Here is a 22,672-nt window from a genome sequence, read left to right on the forward strand (position 1 = left end):
TAATTTAAAATTGTTGACTATCATTTGCAAAAAAACGAACAAACCAAGGACCCTGTTTCACACCAAGAAACCGCAAAAAAAAAAAAAACAAAAAAAAAAAACAAAGTACATTGCCCTATTATGATACCCAGTTTAAAAAGTTAAAATTCCATTTAGGGTGATGACAACTTTACGTGCGGCAGGTGCGTTATGATGTTGTCCTCTGCAAAAAACACATTCATATCAATTTATCAAATGGATCATGAAATGTAGAAAAACAAGCTCCGATTTCGGCTCAAAACTGAATTGTGAGTGGTGAAAAGAAAAAGGAAATACAACCTACTTTCTTTCTTTTCCTACAAGCTTCAGTACAAATAATTGATTGAATTTGTGAAGCAAACAGATACCGGTAAGAATGATAATCTAATTTTTCCGGTGGTTTCTTGCGATTGGTTTTTTTGAAGAAAAAAAAAAGATAAAAGTCATAGTACTTAAAGAAGAAATAATTTAAAAAATGTTTGCTTAAGTATCTTATAGTATCGGGATGATTTAAGAGGGAATAGCTTACAACTCATTGCTTAATAAATTCAACCATATTTTTTTATACTTTTTTAGAAAAGGAAAAAAAATCAAACCCACAAAACATATATGAAAACAAAAAAGTTTCACTGAATTCATGAACTCCATCTTGCCTTGTTTATTGTTTAAATCAACATAATTTCATTAAATCTTTTAATGCTTTACTTAACCTCATCTTTAGCTGCAAAATGAGAACATCAAAAATAATTAATTATAATATGTATTTTCGAACAAATGAATGATTTCAACAGCCGTACAATAAAAATAGTATTTATAATATCTATTTTCCAAATTCCAATAAAATGATTTTTGGTAATATCTGTACAATGGAATACCTATGTTGTTGAGTCTTGATCAGGTAATATCACAACTAAGAGTAAAGTTTGAAAAGTGGCCTCGAACCTTTTGTTTAGGTACTCCCTGAGGTATACAAAAATCATTAGTAAACATAGTAAATTTATTAAGAAATTTAATGGTGTATTGTTAACATTTAAAATAAAAAGAATGGACTAAAAAACAAAAAAAAAACCGGCACTCTCTGGGAATGAACATATTTAAAACCCATAAGCATCTACAAAGTCACATACACTCGGTACGCACAATGACACTTCTTTTCACAGACACAGTCACACATTCATATAGAAACTGTCACATACAAATAATTATTGTCATACACATACATTGTCATATAAACATACATACACAACTATATACAGTCACAATAACGTACACACAGCCACACCCATATAAAATCACTTAAATATACATGAATAACATAAGCACACATGATGACTAAAATTAGAAAAAAAAAATGACTCTAAAATGTGGAATCTGAGTATTGGATAGTTTCCTGTAGTACATTGACATTCTGAGTGTGTTCAACTTGAGCTCAAAAGTTTGATGTATGTCTGGAGGTGGAGTGTCAGGTGTTCTCTTACAATTGATCAAGCGGAATCAGAGCTTTATGGAGTCTAGTGATGTTCGAGTTTGTCATGGCATCCTTCAAGTGCTCAAAAATTTGTGAGTTACTAATTAAAAAGAGTTAGAAATATAGAATCTTTTACTAATTATTGTTCAGGGTGGTACTTTCTTTCTCATTCCATAAGAAAAAGCCATTATCGATGCTCACACCTACATACATGTTACTAAATGATCGCCTAATAATTGAAATTAACATAAATGACAACCTACTTTTCAGAAGTACTTTGCTAATTATTTGCATTTATCACAAGTAAACCGATCGCATATAAGCTAAAAACATGTAGCATTTCAAGATACCAACAACAGATTTTTTAAATATCTTTTACACATTTGTCCATGAGAATAGAATAATTGCATTTTTTAAAATTAGAGAAAAACAATGTTGCTTACATAAGTATGCATTCTCATGTTCATTCAGCATCCACAAATAAAACTCTTGACAATTGACTAACTGGTCAGTGGTAATAGGTGTTATATATTTAAAAGTTTAAAAAAAATGGTAAAAACATTTTTATAAGAATATCGATTGAGATTTAAAGAAAATGTTCCAAATTCCATCTGAGTGCATATAGTCCTTACGTGAATCTTATATACTATTTTTTACTCATCATCTGTGAGTGTAAACCTACTTGGGTGTGAAATTGCCATGAGTAGCTGTACCACCCTCTTTAGTTGACAAATGAATCCCTCCTTTGTTGACAATAAGAACTCAAATGGCAACTTCGTATGTTCACATAATGAACACAATAAATGGTAGCAGTAGTAATTGTAGGCTTGTTTAAGTATAAATAGAGGCTCTAACATCAGTTGTAAGACACCACAAAACAGAGAGTGTAGTGTGTAATACTTAGAGTGAGTATTAGAGGGTTGTTTCTTTTTTTTGTAATATTAAGTGTGTAAGCTCTTCTCTTTTGTTCTAGTTCTGAATAAAAGTGTGTTTCAACCCCAACAAGTGGTATCAGAGCTTGGTTAAGCTCCGGGGGAAGCATTCTCTGTTTTTTGGTCGAAATTTTTTTGTCTCAAAAACAATTTCAGAGTACACCGTTGGAAAGGTCTCGTTCTGAGGATTCCGAAAATATATTTTTTTTAAATTTTTTGACCACCGGAAGGCCTCCAAATCACCGGTCAAAGTTGGTCAAATCTGCCGGAAAAGTCGCCGGAAAAACCAGGGTTCTGGAAATTGCAGTTTAGCCCCTGTTCTTCCGGAAAGTGCAATTTGGCCCCTGTTTTTCAGAAAAATTGCAATTTTGGTCCTGTTTTTCAGAAAAATTTCAATTTAGCCCCTGTTTTACTTCTGTAAAAGTTCTGTTTGCCCCATGAACTTCTGAAAAGTTCATATTGGTCCCCATACTTCAAAAAAAAAAAGAAAAATATATATATATATATATATATATATATATATATATATATATATATATATTCTTACTCGTGTATGCCCAAGTATATGCCAAGAATGACTACACCAACCTCGTCATCTTCTCAAGCCGGAGTTGAAAGTTTTCAAAGGACCGGGAAAGACGGTAGCGTTACGTTACACTATCCAATGCTCACGAAGATGAACTACGCGGTGTGGGCCATAAAAATGCGAGTGAATTTACAAGCACAAGGAGTATGGGATGTAATTAAAAATGCAGAAACGGACGAACGTAAAGATCGGATGGCTCTTGCGGCTATTTATCAAGCAATTCCAGAGGATGTACTTCTGATGTTAGCTGAGAAGGACACAGCTAAAGAAGCATGGGAAACGCTCAAGATGATGCACATGGGAGCCGATCGGGTCAAGGAGGCTAAAGCTCAAACCTTGAGAAGTGACTTCGAGGTGATCCGGATGAAAGACAGTGAATCGGTAGATGATTTTTCCATGAGATTGAATACTATCGTAACCGGTATTCGATCTCTAGGTGAAAAGATTGAAGAAATTACGGTTGTGAAGAAGTTTTTGGGAGCCGTACCGATACGATTTATACAAATCGTAACATCGATCGAGCAATTCGGAGATTTGAAGAATATGACGGTGGAAGAAGTTGTGGGTCGTCTTAAGACCCATGAAGAGAGACTTCGAAGCTATGGAGAAAAAGAAGAAGGACCTTCTCTATTGCTTACACATGCCGAGTGGGCATCTCGTTCGAAGCAAACTGGCGAGAGAAACTCGTCAAACACTTCAAGAGGACGAGGAGGACATGGTAACCGAGGCCGGGGACGTGGCCAAGGAGGTGGACGCGAGTACAATACAAATCGGAATGACCATAATCCTTCTCGAAAGGATAAAAGTAAAGTCAAATGCTTTACTTGTGAACAATTTGGTCATTATGCTTCGGAGTGTCCAAACAAGAATCGAGGTGAGGAGGCAAACCTCACTCAAGCCAATGAAGAAGAGCCTATTTTAATGATGGCAACCTCACAAGAATATGCACACAAAAAAGTGTCTCTAAGAGAGAAGATTTGTGTTAATCTTCTTGCATCGGGAGAAAGTCGAGTCGAGTCTGAGGTATGGTATCTCGACAACGGTGCTAGCAATCACATGACTGGAGACCGCTCAAAGTTTCGCGAACTAGATAAGCACGTTACGGGCCATGTGAAATTTGGGGATGGTTCGACCGTCGCTATTTTGGGAAAAGGGTCGATTTTATTCGATAGCAAAAATGGCGACCAAAGACTCCTTAATGAGGTATATTTCATTCCAAGTCTAAAATACAATATTATTAGTCTTGGACAAATGACGGAGGAAGGGAGTCGGGTCATAATGGATGGGTCGGATCTGACATTGTTTGACAGAAACAAAACTCTACTTTTGAGAGTTAAACGATCCCCAAACCGGTTATATAAAACTCCTTTAAGGACCGGTAGACCGACTTGTCTTTTAGCAACAAAAGACGAACCAGCTTGGATATGGCATTCTAGACTCGGTCATGTTAACTTTCTCGCCTTAAAGAAGTTGTCCGAAAAGAATATGGCAATCGGAGTCCCAAAGATTGAGCACCCAAACCAAGTATGTGAAGGGTGCGTTCTTTCCAAACAAACCCGAATTCCTTTCCCGGATCATGCAATTTTTCGGGCTCAAAAACCTCTACAACTTGTTCATGCGGACTTATGTGGTCCGATCACACCTACGTCTGTTGGAGGGAGTAAATATTTTCTCCTTTTAGTAGACGATTTTAGCCGGTGGATGTGGGTTTACATGCTATCGGAGAAGTCTCAAGCCTTGAGCGCTTTCAAACGGTTCAAGTTGATGGTTGAAAAGAATTCGGGTTATAAAATAAAGACACTTCGAACGGACCGAGGGGGAGAGTTCACTTCAAAAGAATTCTCATTATTTTGTGAAGAAAATGGTATTCAAAGGCATCTTACGACACCATATTCGCCTCAACAGAACGGAGTTGTAGAAAGGCGAAATCGGACCGTTATGGACATGGCAAGAAGTCTGCTCAAAGGTAGAAATGTTCCGGGAGAGTTTTGGGGAGAAGCGGTTAGACATGCAGTTTATCTTCTCAACCGTCTGCCAACAAAAGTACTTCCCGACAAGACGCCTTATGAAACGTGGTTTGGCAAAAAGCCCAACCTTGAACATCTAAAAGTTTTTGGTTGTGTTGCTTTTGCTAAACTTGTAGGTGGTCACCTGAAGAAGCTTGATGATCGAAGTAAGAAGATGGTGTATTTAGGTGTGGAAGATGGAACTAAAGGCAACCGTTTGTTTGATCCGCAAGACCGAAAGTTGCGAGTTAGTCGCGATGTTGTTTTTGACGAAAAAGAAGAATGGAATTGGTATGAAAACAAAGAAGAAGAGATGGCGACTCCTAAGACCTTTAACATAATTGAACCACAACCCCAAATACACCTCGAAACACCTCAAAATGACCCTGAAATCAATCTGGAACAACTAAACAGTCCAGGAATCGATGCTATCCAAGTTGGACAACCATATGCTAAATTTGACGAGCCTGAACCAGCTCCACATACTCCTGTCTCAGCCCCGTTTTCTTCAACCTCGCCCCATATAGAAAGCCCTTCTAGTGAGATTGGGCCAAGGGGATTGCGTCCGTTAACCGATATTTATTCTGAAACCGAAAATGTGTTCCTTGAACCCGGAGAATTGTTGATGATTGCAGCGGATCAACCCTTGAATTTTAAAGAGGCGGTAACCTCTAAGGCATGGCAGGAGGCTATGCAAACAGAGTTGGATGCAATCGAGAAGAACAAGACATGGCAACTTACCGATTTGCCACCCGGACACAAAGCAATCGGTTTGAAATGGGTGTTTAAAGTGAAGAAAGACAACTTGGGAAAAGTGGTGAAGCATAAAGCTCGACTTGTAGCAAAAGGATTTGTACAAAAGGAAGGAGTCGACTTTGATGAAGTTTTTGCACCGGTAGCACGACTTGACACCGTAAGGCTCATTCTTGCCTTAGCAGCTCAACATGGGTGGGTTGTCCACCATCTCGATGTCAAATCGGCTTTTCTCAATGGAGATCTCAAAGAGGAGGTTTATGTCACCCAACCAGAAGGATATGTTGATAAAGCAAACAATCACAAGGTGTTCAAGCTTTATAAAGCTCTTTATGGTCTACGACAAGCTCCTCGAGCTTGGAACATTCGTTTGGATAAAAGCTTAAAAAGGCTTGGTTTTACAAAAAGTTCACAAGACCCAGCTGTTTACAAAAGGAACTCAAAAGACAAAATTCTTATTGTTGGTGTCTATGTTGATGACTTGATCATTACCGGGTCGAACACTAATGATGTTGTCGAATTCAAAGAACAAATGAAGAAAGAATTCGAAATGAGTGACTTGGGATTACTTTCTTACTACCTTGGAATCGAAGTTTCGCAAAAGAAGTGGGGAATATCTTTGCGACAAACGGCTTATGCAAAGAAGATTTTAGAGCAATTTGGGTTGCTGGATTGCAATCCGACAACGTCACCAATGGAACCTAAGTTGAAGGTTAAGAAGGATGAAGATGGTGAAAAAGTTGATCCAACTGAATATAGGCGAGTGGTAGGTTGTTTAAGGTACTTGACTCACACTCGACCATACCTGTCATTTTCGGTTGGAATTGCAAGTCGTTTCATGGAGGAACCAACCACTTTGCATTTCCAAGTTGTGAAACACATCTTGCGATACGTAAAAGGAACTGTTGATTATGGAATCAACTATGGAAGAGGTCGTGAAATTGAAGATTTGGTTGGTTTTACCGATAGTGATCTTGGAGGTGACCCTGTTGATAGCAAGAGCACAAGTGGAATGATTTTCTATCTGGGAAGGAATGCGATAACTTGGCAATCCCAAAAGCAAAAGACTGTTGCTTTGTCCACGTGTGAAGCCGAGTTCATGGCAGCTACAACAACAGCATGTCAAGCCATTTGGCTTGCTAATCTCGTGAAGGAGCTCACGGGACATCATATTATGCCTATCACCTTATATGTCGATAACAAGTCAGCAATCGCATTGATGAAAAATCATGTGTTTCATGGTCGAAGCAAACACATTGACATTCGTTATCACTTCATACGAGAATGTGTTGAACGTGGGCAAATTATAGTGGAATATGTCAACTCGAAGGATCAACGGGCGGACATCTTTACAAAGGCTTTAGCATACGTGAAACATGGTGAAATGCGAAACATGATCGGAGTGACGAATCTCGAGCCAAGTTAGGTTTAAGGGGGAGAATGTGAGTGTAAACCTATTTGGGTGTGAACCTGCCATGAGTAGCTGTACCACCCTCTTTAGTTGACAAATGAATCCCTCCTTTGTTGACAATAAGAACTCAAATGGCAACTTCGTATGTTCACATAATGAACACAATAAATGGTAGCAGTAGTAATTGTAGGCTTATTTAAGTATAAATAGAGGCTCTAACCTCAGTTGTAAGACACCACAAAACAGAGAGTGTAGTGTGTAATACTTAGAGTGAGTATTAGAGGGTTGTTTCTTTTTTTTTGTAATATTAAGTGTGTAAGCTCTTCTCTTTTGTTCTAGTTCTGAATAAAAGTGTGTTTCAACCCCAACATCATCCAAATGCATAGTACTTTTGTCACATAGTTCTCAGAATCAACCGAATATATATATATATATATATATATATATATATATATATATATATATATATATATATATATATATTAAAAAGGAGATAATACCACGAGTAGCGGAAGCAACATTTTCCTCATCTTTGTTCTTTTAGTCCCCAGGTCCCAATAGAACTCAAACTTGTTCCCTCCCATCCTTTTACCAGTACATACTACATACACAAAAAGTATCAAGATCAAAACAATAAACTATCTAGAAGAAAGAGAAAAAAAAGGAAGAAGAAGAAACATATACTTGTGACTTCTAAAGGGGCTCAATAAGGTTACTTGTTTCATTTTAAATATTTAACTTGAGTGGTATTGAAGAAGTTCTAAGACAATTTAAGGTATTAGTATGCAATATGTGGTGTCACATATTTCATTTTCAACATTCTTGATAATGCAACTCCTGTAAGTAGATTCAACCATAAGAAATTATTTTATAACAAAACTGAAATAAATAGAATTTTACTTCTTATGTACTCACATGGGACATTGCCAATCATTAGGACTAAAAAGGAACATTGGTCAACTAACACCATGACCAACACCTGAATCACGCAGACTGCAACACCTACCCCGCCTATCCACCCCACCAGAAGCACCAGTGGGCCTCGCACTTCCACAACAGTTGAATACACCACGAAACGTAAAGTTCACATTCAGACAACTGATGCCAAATATATCACATAAAAAGGAATTTAGAAACCTAAGATCTTAAAAATATATCACAAATATTTATAAAAGGCAACGCGAACCTGGAGTAGGACTTACGAACTAATCAGAATGAGATGAATATGCATGAACCAGAGATGCACAATTGGCATTGTAATGGAATTTATAAATGAAATACTATAGTAACATAACATAAACCTGTGCGTGTTAACTTAACAGTCTTACAGAGATAACAAAAGGAAAGTTTGACCATCAAAACCAAAATTAAAAAAAAAACACCACAAAACCATTAAAGTTCCAAGTGTGTTGGGTATATTTTAAAGGCAACATCACATATAGAAACATATGGTTTAGGGATACAATTAAATAATATAAAAACATATAAATGTAGATCTATATACTCAAAGTGAAACTGTGGAAGTAAATTAGAGAACCTAGCGTAGTATTTCATAAAAATATTTGAAGCCAGTTTCATAGTCCTTTTGGCTCTGTAACTGTTGTTGTACATGTACACCAGGTTGCAGCCTCAAAACAGGAAATAATTTTTTTCAACATTAGTAACTTCAAGAAGTAGTATGTTGGACCAAAATTTAAATATAGTGTTGGTGATTTTAGTGTTATCAATATATTTTGGTGTAATTATTATTAATAATGAGATAGAACAAGTTTCATTTACTAACCGAGCTTGGAGGTGCGGGGTGCACGCTCGGTGTGATTATTGTAAACTCAAGAATACGGGGTTTCGAGGGCAGCGCCCATGGATGCAGGGTTCTAAGGGGCTGCAGCCCCTTGGTGGGGTCTAGGGGCAGCGCCCCTAGACCCCTAACGGTGTTTCTGCCAATTATAAATGGTGACATCACTGTGATGTCAGAATCAGTTATGTCTTATAACCATATATCTAACCACTTGTTTTGGCGCCAAAATTGCATGTAACAACCATCAACTATTTTTCACTCTTATATAAGAACATACAACATGTTCTAGAAAACAGGTGACAAAACTTACCCTCAAAAATCGTACTTCTGGTTCTCTGTATCTCAAAAGAAAGCAAAACGAGGTATATTTTCAGTTTTTCGAATTTAGAAGTGGCCTGATTTCCAAATTTCATTTTTTGGATTATCCCAAAACGGATTTCGTGATACCCCAGGCCTAAGGGTCGAAATCATAGATTTTAGAAAGTGATTACAATCACGATCCCAAAAATTATCCAAGTTAATTGATATTTTAAGACCCCAAAATCTTACACATAGTATACACTACTTCCAACATCATTTTTGTTTCTCCATGAATTTGATCCACCCTAACTTTAGTAATCACAAATTAACCCCAAAAACATCAGTTATACACTCTTTGAGACATTCCATGGAACATATAGACTCCAACAACACTTTCAGCCACTTATTTCTCCTTCAGCAAACACATAAACATTAAAAAACCAACAAAAACATAAATCATACAATAGAACATCCATATGCACCTATAGATATTGAAAATCAAAACTGGACTTTCAATAGCAATCAAAATCGGAACCCATCAAAGAAAGCAACGAAAATCAGAACCTGTCAAAGGAAACAATTTTTGTAATGGAACAGTGTGAGGCCATCAACGGAAAAGACAAAAAGAATCTAAGGAAGCTATGGATGGAAAAGTGGATTCATTCGAGCACAATATAATCCCGGAGGGTTTCTAGCAAGGCGAAGCTTTGGTGGAGCGCTGGTGGGGTGTTAGACCGATGATGGGTGCAAAGAAGGATGGAGTAGGTTACCGATGAATGATAAGTGTAAATATTTGAGAAATTTTAATTTATGAGACAAATGAGAAAAATATTAAGTTATTAAAATTGAAGTGTTTTTTGCTCTTTTAAATCTAAAAAAATATATTTAATAAATAAACAAAAATAAAATAATGGGGCTTTAATTTAAGAATTTTGAAATTAAAAGGTAAGTCCATTAATAAATTTGATATTCATTTATTATTATCTTAAAATAGTATGTATAATTTAATAAAATAAAATAAAATAAAACCATAAATGACTTAGAAAAAATTAATTTAAAATAACCACAAAATAACATGTGGCAAAATGAATGAGAATATGATATATGGCAAATATATATATATATATATATATATATATATATATATATATATATATATATATATATATATATATATATTAAATGTGTTTGTGGTTATGTCTACAGGCCCCTTCACTTTCAACTATGTAAATTCCACTTTGGAGAAACCAATACTCGAGAAAAACCCCCACAGTTGGACAAAGGTGCTTATTTGTTACCATGTATTTACACATGCCTTAATCTGCTAGAATATGTGTGGAAATTTGAATTGATATATAAGAGAAAGGTATGAAATAATGAAATATAAGTGGCTTCATTTTCAGTAGTTATTTTTGAGTTGCCATAGTGTTCTTTATAAATACATATTCTTTATAAATACATAAGAACATCTTTAATGATCAACCTAACCTATGCTACAACTCAAAATTATTATCATCTCATCCACTCATTAAATTAAACTTTTAATTAAATGATATCTCTAATGGTTAACTTTTTCAAATAGTTTTTATTTATTTTTTATTTTTTTATCTTTATTTTTTTAATTTAACTATTTTATCCCCATCTATCGAAAATGTTGCAAACAACCGAAAATATAAATAAAACAATATATATATATATATATATATATATATATATATATATATATATATATATATATATATATATATATATATAGGTTTACGTTATTGTGTTCTAACTATCTATTGTGTACTTGTACGATTGATTATGGACCAATCATTTTAGTTATTTTAAGAAATTAATAAATGCATATTAAATGTTGAAGATATAATGACTATTAATTAAATGTTCAGCATTTAATATATATTAATTACTTTTTTAAAATAACTAAAATGATTGGTTCAAAAATCAATCATACAATGCACACAACAGATAATAGAAACAAAAGCTCTTATTAGATATGCTTTAATGTGGTGGGTTTTTTATTTTTAATTTTATGGTATGTTTGAGGTTAATCAGCCCAAGGAGTAATAGTTTTTTAATATAATGAAATCTTGGTTGCATTTTAGGTGGCCAACATAATATTCCTCGATCAACCTGCTGGGACCGGATTTTCCTATGCAAAAACTCGTGACGCTTACATAACAAATGATACGTTATCATCAATGCATGCATACCATTTTCTGAGGAAGGTACAGTAGCTTTGTGCTGACAAGTTTCATTTTTCCAGTTAACATATCTCACCAAGAAATAAAGCCATCTACAAATTGAAGGCGTTAGCATATATGCTCTACTTATTTTCTTGTAAATGGATTGTTTACTAATTCCATAACTGACTTTTTCAATATATGAGGCAATTGATGACACATTTATGTCATACAAGCATCGGGATCATATTGCAATCTGTCTGGTTTAGACGTAAAATTAGCTAAGATCATGAATCTTTGTTTGCTATGTCTATCACACCAGTGGCTTGTGGATCATCCTAAATTTCTCAACAATCCATTTTATCTTGGAGGTGAGTCCTACATGGGCATAGTGGCACCAATGATTGTTAACGAAATATACAAAGGTATTCTAAAAATAGTTGAAGTTCTTGTTATAGAGCTGTGCTTGAAAAACACTAGTTTGATTCTTAAATACTTGAAGTCTGTGCTATAGAGCTTGCTTTGTTTCCCTCTTTTATAGGTAATGAAGTTGGAGAAGGGCCACAGATAAAGATCAAGGTACAAATTGATCAATCACTTGGATAAGTCGAATTTCTTATTTATCGGCGGTTAGCTTGTGTTAATTCCTTTTTACACATTCTAAAATAACTATATATAGGTGCATGAGTTTGAATCTTGATTACACTGAATTTGATCAACCGCAATGCTTGGAAAATATTCATATAATCTTTTCATAGATCATTGAATTTGATATATCTTTTTTCAAATTAGGGGTACATGCTTGGTAATCCTCTAACAGACACAAGTGGCGACTATAATTCAAGAATCCCATTTCTTCATCGTACGGGACTCTTATCAAATGAAATCTACAAAGTAAATAACTACAATTGAGTTGTCCACTAATACAGCAAGTGCCCGTATATCATTTTTGTAATACGACTAACAATTAAGTTGCATATCAATTTTTGCAGTCTACTAAAGAAAATTGCCACGGAAAGTACTTGGATGTAGATCCCAACAACCATCGTTGCATAAATGATCTTAAAGTTGTGGATAAGGTACATGAGCTACACTTTAAATTGGATCATTAGCTAGCTAGTAATGGCATCTTGAGAGTATGTATTGAGTTTGATACATGTTTTTTCTATTTCGATGTCAGTGTATTGGAAGAATTAACAAGCCCCAAATTCTAGAGCCTGCTTGTGACACTTCAAATACCTTAAAATCTGATCACTTCGGGAGGGGCTTAGTATCTCTTGACAAGGCCTCTATGGATATATGGTCGTTACCTCAAGTTCGGATACAAGGGTGTCGCGTATTACTCTCTCTAAACTATTTGCTTCCCTTCTATCCCCTCCCCCAAAAAAATTCCTTCATTCGAAAGAAAAACATGGAGAAAATGGTTTTTGTCTTGAAACAAGGGAAAAATATGAAACCTATTAATTTTTATAATTTATTTTCTTTTTTATATACTTCATGCAGGATGACCACTATATATACAGCTATGTATGGGCTAACCGCAGAGACGTGCGAGAGGCTCTTCATATTGATGAGGTTTGTAGTTCATAGTAAGCTGAGTTCTATTCATGTCTCTTGAATACAATGTGATGGGATAATAATCTTATGACCACCAGGAATTCGATAAAATCAAATGGGTGCGGTGCAATAAAAGTCTGTTTTTTGATTTTTTTACGGAACCCATATCTAACACACACAATGTCCTGAATACTGTTGCCTATCATAAACACCTTGCCAATAAAAATTGTCGCGCTCTTGTATTCAGGTATTACCCATTTACCCTTAGCTATTCTTCTTAATTTTCATTTTCCCTTTCTCCCATCTGTCCACTTTTGGTCTATCTTATTCATGCATGCATGTGATATTTAGACAGAGTTTGGTATGTAATAATTGAAGGGGGAATAGAATGGTATAATACTCTAGAATTAAAAAAAAAGGTTGTTTGTTTGTCACATTGGAATGGAGTGGAGCATTCCTATAAAGATGGTCTATTACATTCCATTGGACAACAAAAACAATTTTTTATTCTAATGTAATGAACTATTCTATTCTTTTTTGTCCTGGTTCAAACGCTAAGAACTTGAAAGATGTTGGCTTTTCACAAGCCTGTAACTTGAAAAATGACAATGGAACAGTAACAAGAAAAACAGAGCACTGGAAGTACTTAAAGCTTGAAGCTTTATTCACTGAATTGAAAAATGAGGGTCACGACCTCAACGTACAGAAAACTAAACTATTTAAAAGCTAAAAATATGCAAATAAGCAGCAACTAACTCCACTAGGCTTAAGACTCGGTACTATAGCCCACATGGCTTTTACTTATTCAATCATGCAAACAAAACATGCATTTAACTAATAACATAATAAACTAAATAAACTTATGACTTCTGAATTATTTCATCAAAAGAAAACAAATATCCATTACATTCTGCATGTTTGTGTTTATGTTTGTGCAGTGGAGATCATGACATGGTCGTTCCATATTTGGGAACAATGCACTGGATTAAATCTCTAAATTTTTTAGTTGTGAATGATTGGAGACCTTGGTTTGTCGACAAACAAGTAGTTGGGTTAGTTCTGTTTTCATTGCTTTTGTCACAATAAAAGCTAAAACTAATAATATATCGACATTATGCTCTTATCTTATTTTCTTGCAGATACACCATGAAATATTCAAACCATGAATACAACTTGACATATGCTACTCTAAAGGTGAAAATTTATAATATTTGACTTTCTAATTATGATGACTATTTGTTAAACCTGTTGAAATAAGAAAGGGAAAATGACAAAAATGCTCTATGAACTTTCTAGGGTTTACATGTTGAGTCCCTAAAGTTTTTGTCGGACTTTATGGCTCCCTAAACTAGGATATGACCTGCTCTTTTAGTCCGTGTCAACCTGTAATAGCCGGTCTGGTGACCTTTTAGACCAAAAAAACTCACATTATGCCCCTATAAAGCCAAAAAAATAAGTTCGGTGACCTTTTAGACCAAAAAAACTCAATTCATACCCTTCCAAGAAATCGATCGTTGCTCATCTTTCCGTCTTCACCCTTGATCGTCACACACACTCACCGAAGATCACAACCCTCTTCCCCTTCTAATCGATTCTCGATCACAACCCCATTCCACTATTTTCTTTGATTCGATTTCATCTCTTCAAGGAATTGACCCCCCTCCTTCCTTCTTCTTTGTTCAAAATCGCACAAGCTACCTCTCCTTCTCCCTCTGAGTTTCAGGTTTGATGGATGCGATGTTGAGAAGGATGCGTGGGTTTGATGAGGTTGACAGAGAAAACGAGAGTTAATCTCTTTTTTTCTTCGAATTGAGTGTGAATCGACTTTAGAAGAAAATGAGAGTTTTTTTGTACGAATTGATCCCCGAACTTATTTTCTTGGCTTTATAGGGGCACAATGTGAGTTTTTTTGGTCTAAAAGGTCACTGAACCGGCTATTACAGGTTGACGGAGACTAAAAGAGCATGTCATATCCTAGTTTAGGGACCCATAAAGCCCAACAAAAACTTTAGGGACTCAACGGGTAACCCTAGAAAGTTCGTAAGGCATTTTTGTCATTTTCCCAATAAGAAACTTTGAAGTTTCCTCATGAAAAGAAACATTTATTGTTACGATTATGATGGTTGCCTATTTTGTGATGTTAAAGGGAGGAGGTCACACAACTCCAGAGTACAAACCTAAAGAATGTTTAAGCATGTTGATAAGGTGGCTCGCTAATGATTCCTTGTAAGAAACAATAATGGAATTTGATATTTGTGTCTTATAACGAGGGCTTTAAGCTCACACGTTGCGTCAGGAGCTAAATAATAATTTTTGTTGAAAGTAAATTGTGATAAACATATCAACTAATACGAATCTAACACTTCTAATTCGACCATCAATAACTTCAAAAATCAAAACCTACATTGCAAAGGGAAAAATCCCACCATAGATCAGCTTCCGAATCTTGTTCATCACAAAAGGATTATTGATGTGATCCAGTGTAGGAATACATACAACCAAAATTTACAGTTTGACAATCTACATCCGTCATCTCTTCAAATTATGGTGTTTAAATTGATAATTTAACTTTGACTATTCATTATCATTAGGGATGTCAAAAAACTCTATGGGCCCTGACCCTACGGGACCTCGTTTCCATACAGAGGGTATTTTTATAATTTTTTCAAATTTGAGGGCAAGGGACGGGGTGATTTACCCCCCCTCCCCTCGCGTTTAGTATTCAGGGTTGCTGAATATCTCGCGGGGGCCCCGAAATCATTACCCTATATTTAATTATTTTATTTAAATAATAATAATTAAAATTAGAGTAACCATTGTGTAATATATATGTTTTTTATTTGACTAATTAGTCTAATTTTTAACGTTAAACAAAATAAACGAGTGAAAAATAGGATAAATAAGGTTAAAAGGGAGATTTTGTGTCAAAAGGGGGATTCGGGGAAACACAAAGCGGAAGCAAGGGTGATATTGAAATTTGGGGGTGGGATCGAGGCGGGGAAACGGGAGAATTCAAGATTGGGGTCAGAATCAAGGAAACATGCAAATTCAGAATGAGGGAAACATGCAAATTCAGGTGCGATAGAAGGGGATGTTATCTATGTCCTCGTTTTTCCCTGTTAACATCCTTGGTTATCCTAGGATTTTTTTTTTAATTTCATAACAAACATAAACAGACAGAATAGCGTCGTACTTACACTTATATTTTTTTTAGTCTAAATTGCATCATACTTATATTTTCTGAAATTTGTTAGGAATTGAAAATTGATTATGTGAATTGGAAAATTATTGCAAGCATGTGGAATAATAGGGCTAAATGAAGGAATTCGCAACATACTTCCATTATTTGTTTAATCTAGCATTCTACCTCATTTATTTCCAATACAACATGAATGTATTAATGAAGGACGTTGTAATTAAAAAAGAAGATAAAGCACATTGCTATTATTTGCATAACAACCTTTTTTGTTAAATATTGCATCTTTGAGTCCTAAAATGAAACACTTTTGCATAAAAAGAACTTTGTTGCATAAACTTGGAAAACGATGAAACGTTATTGCATACATCTCTCATACGTCAAGTAAAGCAATTAAGTTGAGACAATAGTAAATGAAAACATAGCGACCTATTTTTATTTCTTTCTAATAATAGTGCCCTACTTTTAAGAAAACATAAATTCTATAAATAGACAGATTTTTCAAAATACAATGCGATAATATAAGAAATCTACCTAATAGTTTGGATGTACGATGATATAATTGTTTATTAGAGCATCCTCTTTGTAATTCTTCCTATTAAAGCATTGTACTTCAAAAAATAAACCCAATTAATTCAATATCATCTAACTTCCAATATTTTTATATGAAAGAATAACACTTCTAGTTTTGATTCCTTTTAAAACATTGAATGATAAATTTTGGATGAAATAAGTAGACAACTGATTGAATGAACTGAACTAAAGTGGCCCGATTTGAGAGGGACAAAGTCTCCGATACAAACATAATACTCTGATAAAATCTAAACTAACTAAAATAAAAACATAGCTTGCTACTAATACTACTAACGGTTACTAACTGCTCCTTGAAATGGGATTTGTGAACTCCTCCCCACCATTCCATTATCCTGATACTGTTTTGCATCCAACCAATACCCAAAGATCAAATTAAGTTGCTCCAAGTTCGTCTTGTTGACCCGTTTCTTTTTCCTTGTGTACACTTTAACCGAAATTGTATCATTACACCCCTCCCGGTAAAAAGCCTTGTACTCAAGGAGAATTTAGAAATTGGTTGGCTAACAAATCATATGTTTCCCAAGTAGCTTCTTCCAAAGGTCAATCAAACCAAGAAATTAGCAATTCCAAAACCAGTTTGCATGCTTTGTAGATTTAACGATGAGCAAGAACGGAGTGTGTATGGATATCAATCTCCGAATCCTTTTTAGTGGGCAATACATCAATAGCTATGGATGAAATTATGCCTTGAATTGGTTTAAGCATGGAAACATGAAAGATCGGATGAATATGAGACTTGGACCATCTTTACGTGTAATATGGTAGGGTCCAAAAAGATGTGGATACAACTTCTTGAATCTGTGATTAGTTAAACTTCTCTGACGGTAAGGTTGTATTTTCAAAAAGACATAGTCACCCACTTGGAAAGAGATGCCACGACGTTTAGAATTAGCTTGGTTTTGCATACGATCTTGAGCTTTATGAAGATTGTGACAAATCAACTTTAACATATCATCTCGGTGCACCAGCTGCTATTCCTATTCGACATTTTTAGTTTCACCCATGATATAAGGAAGAAGGGAAGGTGGCTCCCTGCCATAAACCATATAAAAGGGGTGGTACCTATAGAAGTGTGATAATCGATTGTATATGAATATTCAGCCCACGGTAAATATGCACACCACTTCATCGGTTGTTCATGGGCAAAGGAACGAAGGTAGGCCTCAAGACAATGATTAATAGCTTATGTTTGTCCGTTAGTTTGCGGGTGGTAACTAGTGCTCAATTGCAGCATGGTTTTGGTTAACCAAAATAACTCTTGCTAAGAATGACTAAGAAAAACCACATCCTTGTCGGATAGAATAGAACGGGGAAAGTCGTGTACACGTACAATCTCCTTACAGAATATTGAGGCCACCACCTTAACAGTAAAAGGATGAAATAAGCAAATAAAATGAGCGTATTTACTTAAACAATCCACAACAACCAAAATTGTGTCAAACCGACCCAATGGTGGTAAACCCACAATGAAGTTCATCAAAATATCTTCGCAAATAACCTAACCTCTTGTTCCATACGTGGCTGAAAAATGACCAGGCGTTTGTAAGTTTTTAAGAAACCCCAAGCCCACTACTTGGGGTATTGTCAGATTCCTGTAAAATTTTGACTTTGAGGTTTGGTATATTCGGTATCACTAGGTGACGTTTATAGAATAAAAACTGATGTACATAAAGGAACTCCAAAACGGAGGAGGGATTAGATGACAGCTTTTGGATGATGTCGCTTGTATAGGTATCCGTTTGAAGACCTGTTTTTATGTCATCAACCTCTACACAATAGGGAACAATTAAAGTCAATACTTCACCAGTATGTGGTCGTCTAGATAATACATCAAAACCCTGGTTCTCTTTCCCATTCCGATGAATAACAGGAAAATCATAAGGCATGAGTTTGAGTAATAATCGTTGCTGCTCAGTTAAGATGTACATGGACTTGAGACATGATTATTGGTGGTCCTCCATGAAGAGGTATATGGCTTGGTATGTCGAGAGGTGTTTGACTTGCCGTAAAGTTAAAGTCAAGCATCAGAGGCCTCATGGAAAGTTGCTGCTGTTGGATATTCCGTTGTGAAAATGTGAGCAAGTTACCATATATTTTATTACCAAGCCACCCAATATTACTCGTGGTTCGGATGCTATATGGGCCATTGTGGACAAATTGACCAAGAATTCCCATTTGATTTCCATTCAGCAGAGTTCCTTGGCTGATAAGTTCCTGATATCTACATCAAAGTTATGGTTTCTCACCATAGGGTTCCGATTTCAGTGATTTTTGACAAGGATGTTTGATTTTACTTCCAGGTTTTGGAAGAGGCTCCACAACAATTTGGGTACTCGGTTACATTTCAACACTGCTTATCATCCTCAGACAGATGGATATAGTGAGAGGACGATTCAGACTCCTAAGGATATGCTAAGTTGTGTACTTGACTTTGATGGGATCTGGGATTTATATCTACCGTTGGCTGAGTTCTCCTACAATAACAAATTTTACTCTAGTATTGGTATGCCTCCCTTCGAGTTGCTTTATGGGAGGAAGTTTCAGACTCTCATTTGTTGGGATGAGGTCAGTCAGATGTTTATGGGGACCACTAAGGTTATGCTCAAGACAACTGAGCTTATACATTAGATGCGTAGGAGATTACCGACCATGCAGAGTCCATAGTGGGCGGGTTTTTTTATTAATAAGGAATCGATCACAGTGAACGGTATTTTTATTAATAAAATAATGACTAAAAGTTAAATTAGAAAAAAACAAAAATTGGGCGAGTTTCATCTGATTATGCAAGTCAATATTAATTTAATTAATTACTAAAAACTTTTAAACTAAAGGAACAAGAAAAGACGATTTTAAATTTAAGAGATAAAGATACTTCCGTTTTCCTTCTGATCATCCTATTTCCTATGGTTAATTTCAATACATAGATTAATTTCAGTTGGTTACCAAATTAAATGTTACTAGAAGTCTTGGTCCGATATCCTAATGTTTTTCACCAATTCATGCACTACTAGGCAATGGTCTTGCACAAGTGGGGCATTTAATTGAATATGAAGATTTTGGGCTATGAATGATAAATCTAAGTATTAATTATCTGTGAACAAGACAAATAACTAAAGAACATATTATGATCAGATAATTCTCTCTAGCATAGTTTAAGATACTAACTTTATCACCTAATCTAGGATTTGGTAAATCACTAGCTCTAGTAACTTAATGGTCATAAATAACTAGGATAACAAGTTTATGCAATCAAAATAGTCATCTAACTACACAACACTTGAATGATAAACAGTAAAGATAGAAACTTTAACATATTAGGTAGTGATTTATCAAACACAAGCTAAACCAACTTCTATAATCCATGAAAAGAGAAACTAACACATAGTAATAGGGATCATCTAATCTAAACGAAAGTTAAAGGGTATTAGCCCATAATCATAGAAGAAAAAAAACAAAATCAAATAGAAAGATAGGTTAAACATGATTAAGTCTAAGCAAACCGAATGAATTATGTGGTATTCTTGCTCTAATCTCTAAAACTCTTGATCTCTAATCTTCTTCTACCTTCCAATGGTTCTTAGAAGGATTTTGGTCGCTTTTCAATCGCAGCTCTCCAGCCAAAAGTCTTTTGATTTTGCCCTAAAGTATGAAATATATACTTGCCTAAAAATTGTTTTCCACATCGTGACAATATGAGAGTCACGTCATGGGAAACATATTAATCTCGTATGAGCCAAGGCTTCCATGCAAGTCCGAAGAAGATTCTATGATTGACACATAGTCACATCATGACCAATAGATGTTCACGTCATGAGACACTTTTCATGCACGAATCGAGAAGATTCCAAATTCCATGTCATGGGATGTAGTTTTGCACGACGTAGGAAGTTAATTATGCATGATTTCTTTCTCTCTTCTCCTCTCAATGTAAGCTCCAAGTTTCCAGCTTTCTTCAATTTCAATCCTTTTTCTTTGAGAATGTCTTTTTTGGCTGCAAAATAGAATTTGTACAATGTAAGTACCAAATATCTTTGCACCAAAATATAGCTCAAATGTATTAAAATAATGCATAATATATGTATAAATATGACACTATCATTGGTATTGTTCCTACTCCGGGCATCGTGTGGAATTGAACCACACCATGAATGGTCGATGCTATGGCCTTGGACTTATTCATTATTGTCCTAAAAATTACGACATATGGTGATGATGAGTTTATGACGACGAAACGTACGGGCTTGGTGTTATTTCTTTCGTTATGGTGATATATTAGGGTGAGTGGTAACGTAATCCTACCTTCTGGCCACACGTTGTGGCCGACAAAGCTAATCAGGTGATTCTCAGGTGGCTCGACCATCTTCTACACATATCCTGGCATCTGTTTATAGAAATTCTTGTACATGACATCAATGAAGCTTCTGATGTCTACGTAAATGTTGTTTACATATTTTTTGCTCATGAACACTCCAATTATAATGGGTATGTCCCCTTTGTGATTGTTATTGGTGTAGTCCCATTCGCCAAATGTGAATGTGTAATCCTCCTATTCCACATTTACATATTGTTGGTCTGCTTGTCAGAACATGAAAATCTCATTTTTCTCCGGTCCTTTCACCTTTGGCTCAACATGCGCTAAGCTTTATAGGTGTTTAGACCGAATTCCTTTATCAAGTCGGTCAACTGCCCTGATTGAATCCTATCTTATATTTTACTATGAAACATAATACACTTAATGGTGTCATGCCCCATTGATTCATGGAACTCGCAGTACGTTCCTTGGTCCTTACTCCCTGATTTTTCTCCTCTCATTCCCCCTCCATTTTTTTTGTTCTCACCAATTGTTTCCACCTCATTGCGACCGTTACTCCTTGTTATTATGGGGCGACGACTTTGGTGGGAGAACCAGTTCGGACAAGGCCGCCTTGTGTTTTGGTACTACGCATTTTATAAGGCCTGAACCTTTGCATATGGTGCGTGGTTATCCTTTTGAATATTAATTTTTTGACTTGGTCGGTTTTTTGCTTCTTAGATGCCACTTCCTCTTGTTTCATGTAGCGGTGGACTCTTTCCATCATATATTTTCTATGCTTGGGTTGTTTACCCACTAGCTTCTTGAACAACCCCCTGCTTGTAATCCATATGTGAATGCAACAATTACCATGCTATCCGCTTTCTATGGGGTGTTAAGTGTGATTTTGTTGAATTGACAGACAAAAGTGATGGGTTTTGAGCAAAAGAACATCCTATGTGCACATGCAAAACCCTACAACTTTGGATCTAGATTTCTCTATTGTACATGCAAATTTATCCAAAGCTTCTAAACCCTAATCTAGCATACTATAAAACTTGAGATCTATATAAATAACCAAGTAAGAATATTACCTCTTGATTGTAGTAAGAAACTTGAAACTTCAAATCTTACGAGAACCAAGAACCTCAAATGTGATGCCTCTAATGGCTTACAAACACCAAGGCAAGAGGATGATGTTTAGGAGAGAGGATTAGAGGTTAGAATTGGGCTCCAAGCTTCCAAGGGATCAAGTGGCTGAATTCTGATGCCTTCGGGGTCCTTATATACTTGAGCTGCTAGGGTTTCAGTCAAAACCCTAATTGGATAGCTTAGGCCTTAAGCAGTCCACAAAACCTTCCAGAATAAGGCCCCCTTGGACGAATTCAAGATGGACTCCACCTTAATTTCATCCATGCCTTAATCCATAAGGATTCTCAGCCCAACATCAATTATCTTATAATTGCAGTTCCAGTCCCCTTTATTTAATTAATCTATTTTAGTCACAATAATTAATTCTTAATTAATTATTCAACTAATATTAATTAAAAAAATATGATTTCTCTTTTAATATATT

The 22,672-nt window shown here is 35.5% G+C and overlaps 1 protein-coding gene across 2 annotated transcripts in view; it reads left to right on the top strand.

Moving 5' to 3' along the window:
* Nucleotides 1–22,672, top strand: part of LOC145115281 (serine carboxypeptidase-like 18) — a 47,672-nt gene that overhangs the window by 8,358 nt on the left and 16,642 nt on the right. The window contains exons 3-16 of one of the 2 annotated variants that reach the window (XM_079051551.1): nt 10,479–10,555; nt 11,381–11,503; nt 11,781–11,883; nt 12,000–12,037; nt 12,251–12,352; nt 12,451–12,537; nt 12,639–12,794; nt 12,962–13,033; nt 13,114–13,262; nt 13,954–14,067; nt 14,155–14,209; nt 15,162–15,241; nt 15,910–16,091; nt 16,270–16,347. In XM_079051551.1, the coding sequence (XP_078907677.1) occupies nt 10,479–10,555; nt 11,381–11,503; nt 11,781–11,883; nt 12,000–12,037; nt 12,251–12,352; nt 12,451–12,537; nt 12,639–12,794; nt 12,962–13,033; nt 13,114–13,262; nt 13,954–14,067; nt 14,155–14,209; nt 15,162–15,241; nt 15,910–16,072 (1,319 nt within the window). In that variant the 3' untranslated portion in view covers nt 16,073–16,091; nt 16,270–16,347. Of the gene's footprint in view, nt 1–10,478; nt 10,556–11,380; nt 11,504–11,780; nt 11,884–11,999; nt 12,038–12,250; nt 12,353–12,450; nt 12,538–12,638; nt 12,795–12,961; nt 13,034–13,113; nt 13,263–13,953; nt 14,068–14,154; nt 14,210–15,161; nt 15,242–15,909; nt 16,092–16,269; nt 16,348–22,672 lie in introns of those variants that run through there. The other variant, XM_079051552.1, reaches the window with a different exon arrangement.

Source organism: Lactuca virosa, chromosome 5, assembly GCF_052849685.1.
Source record: "Lactuca virosa cultivar CGN04683 chromosome 5, Lactuca_virosa_CGN04683_v6, whole genome shotgun sequence".
NCBI classification, from domain to species: Eukaryota; Viridiplantae; Streptophyta; class Magnoliopsida; order Asterales; family Asteraceae; genus Lactuca; species Lactuca virosa.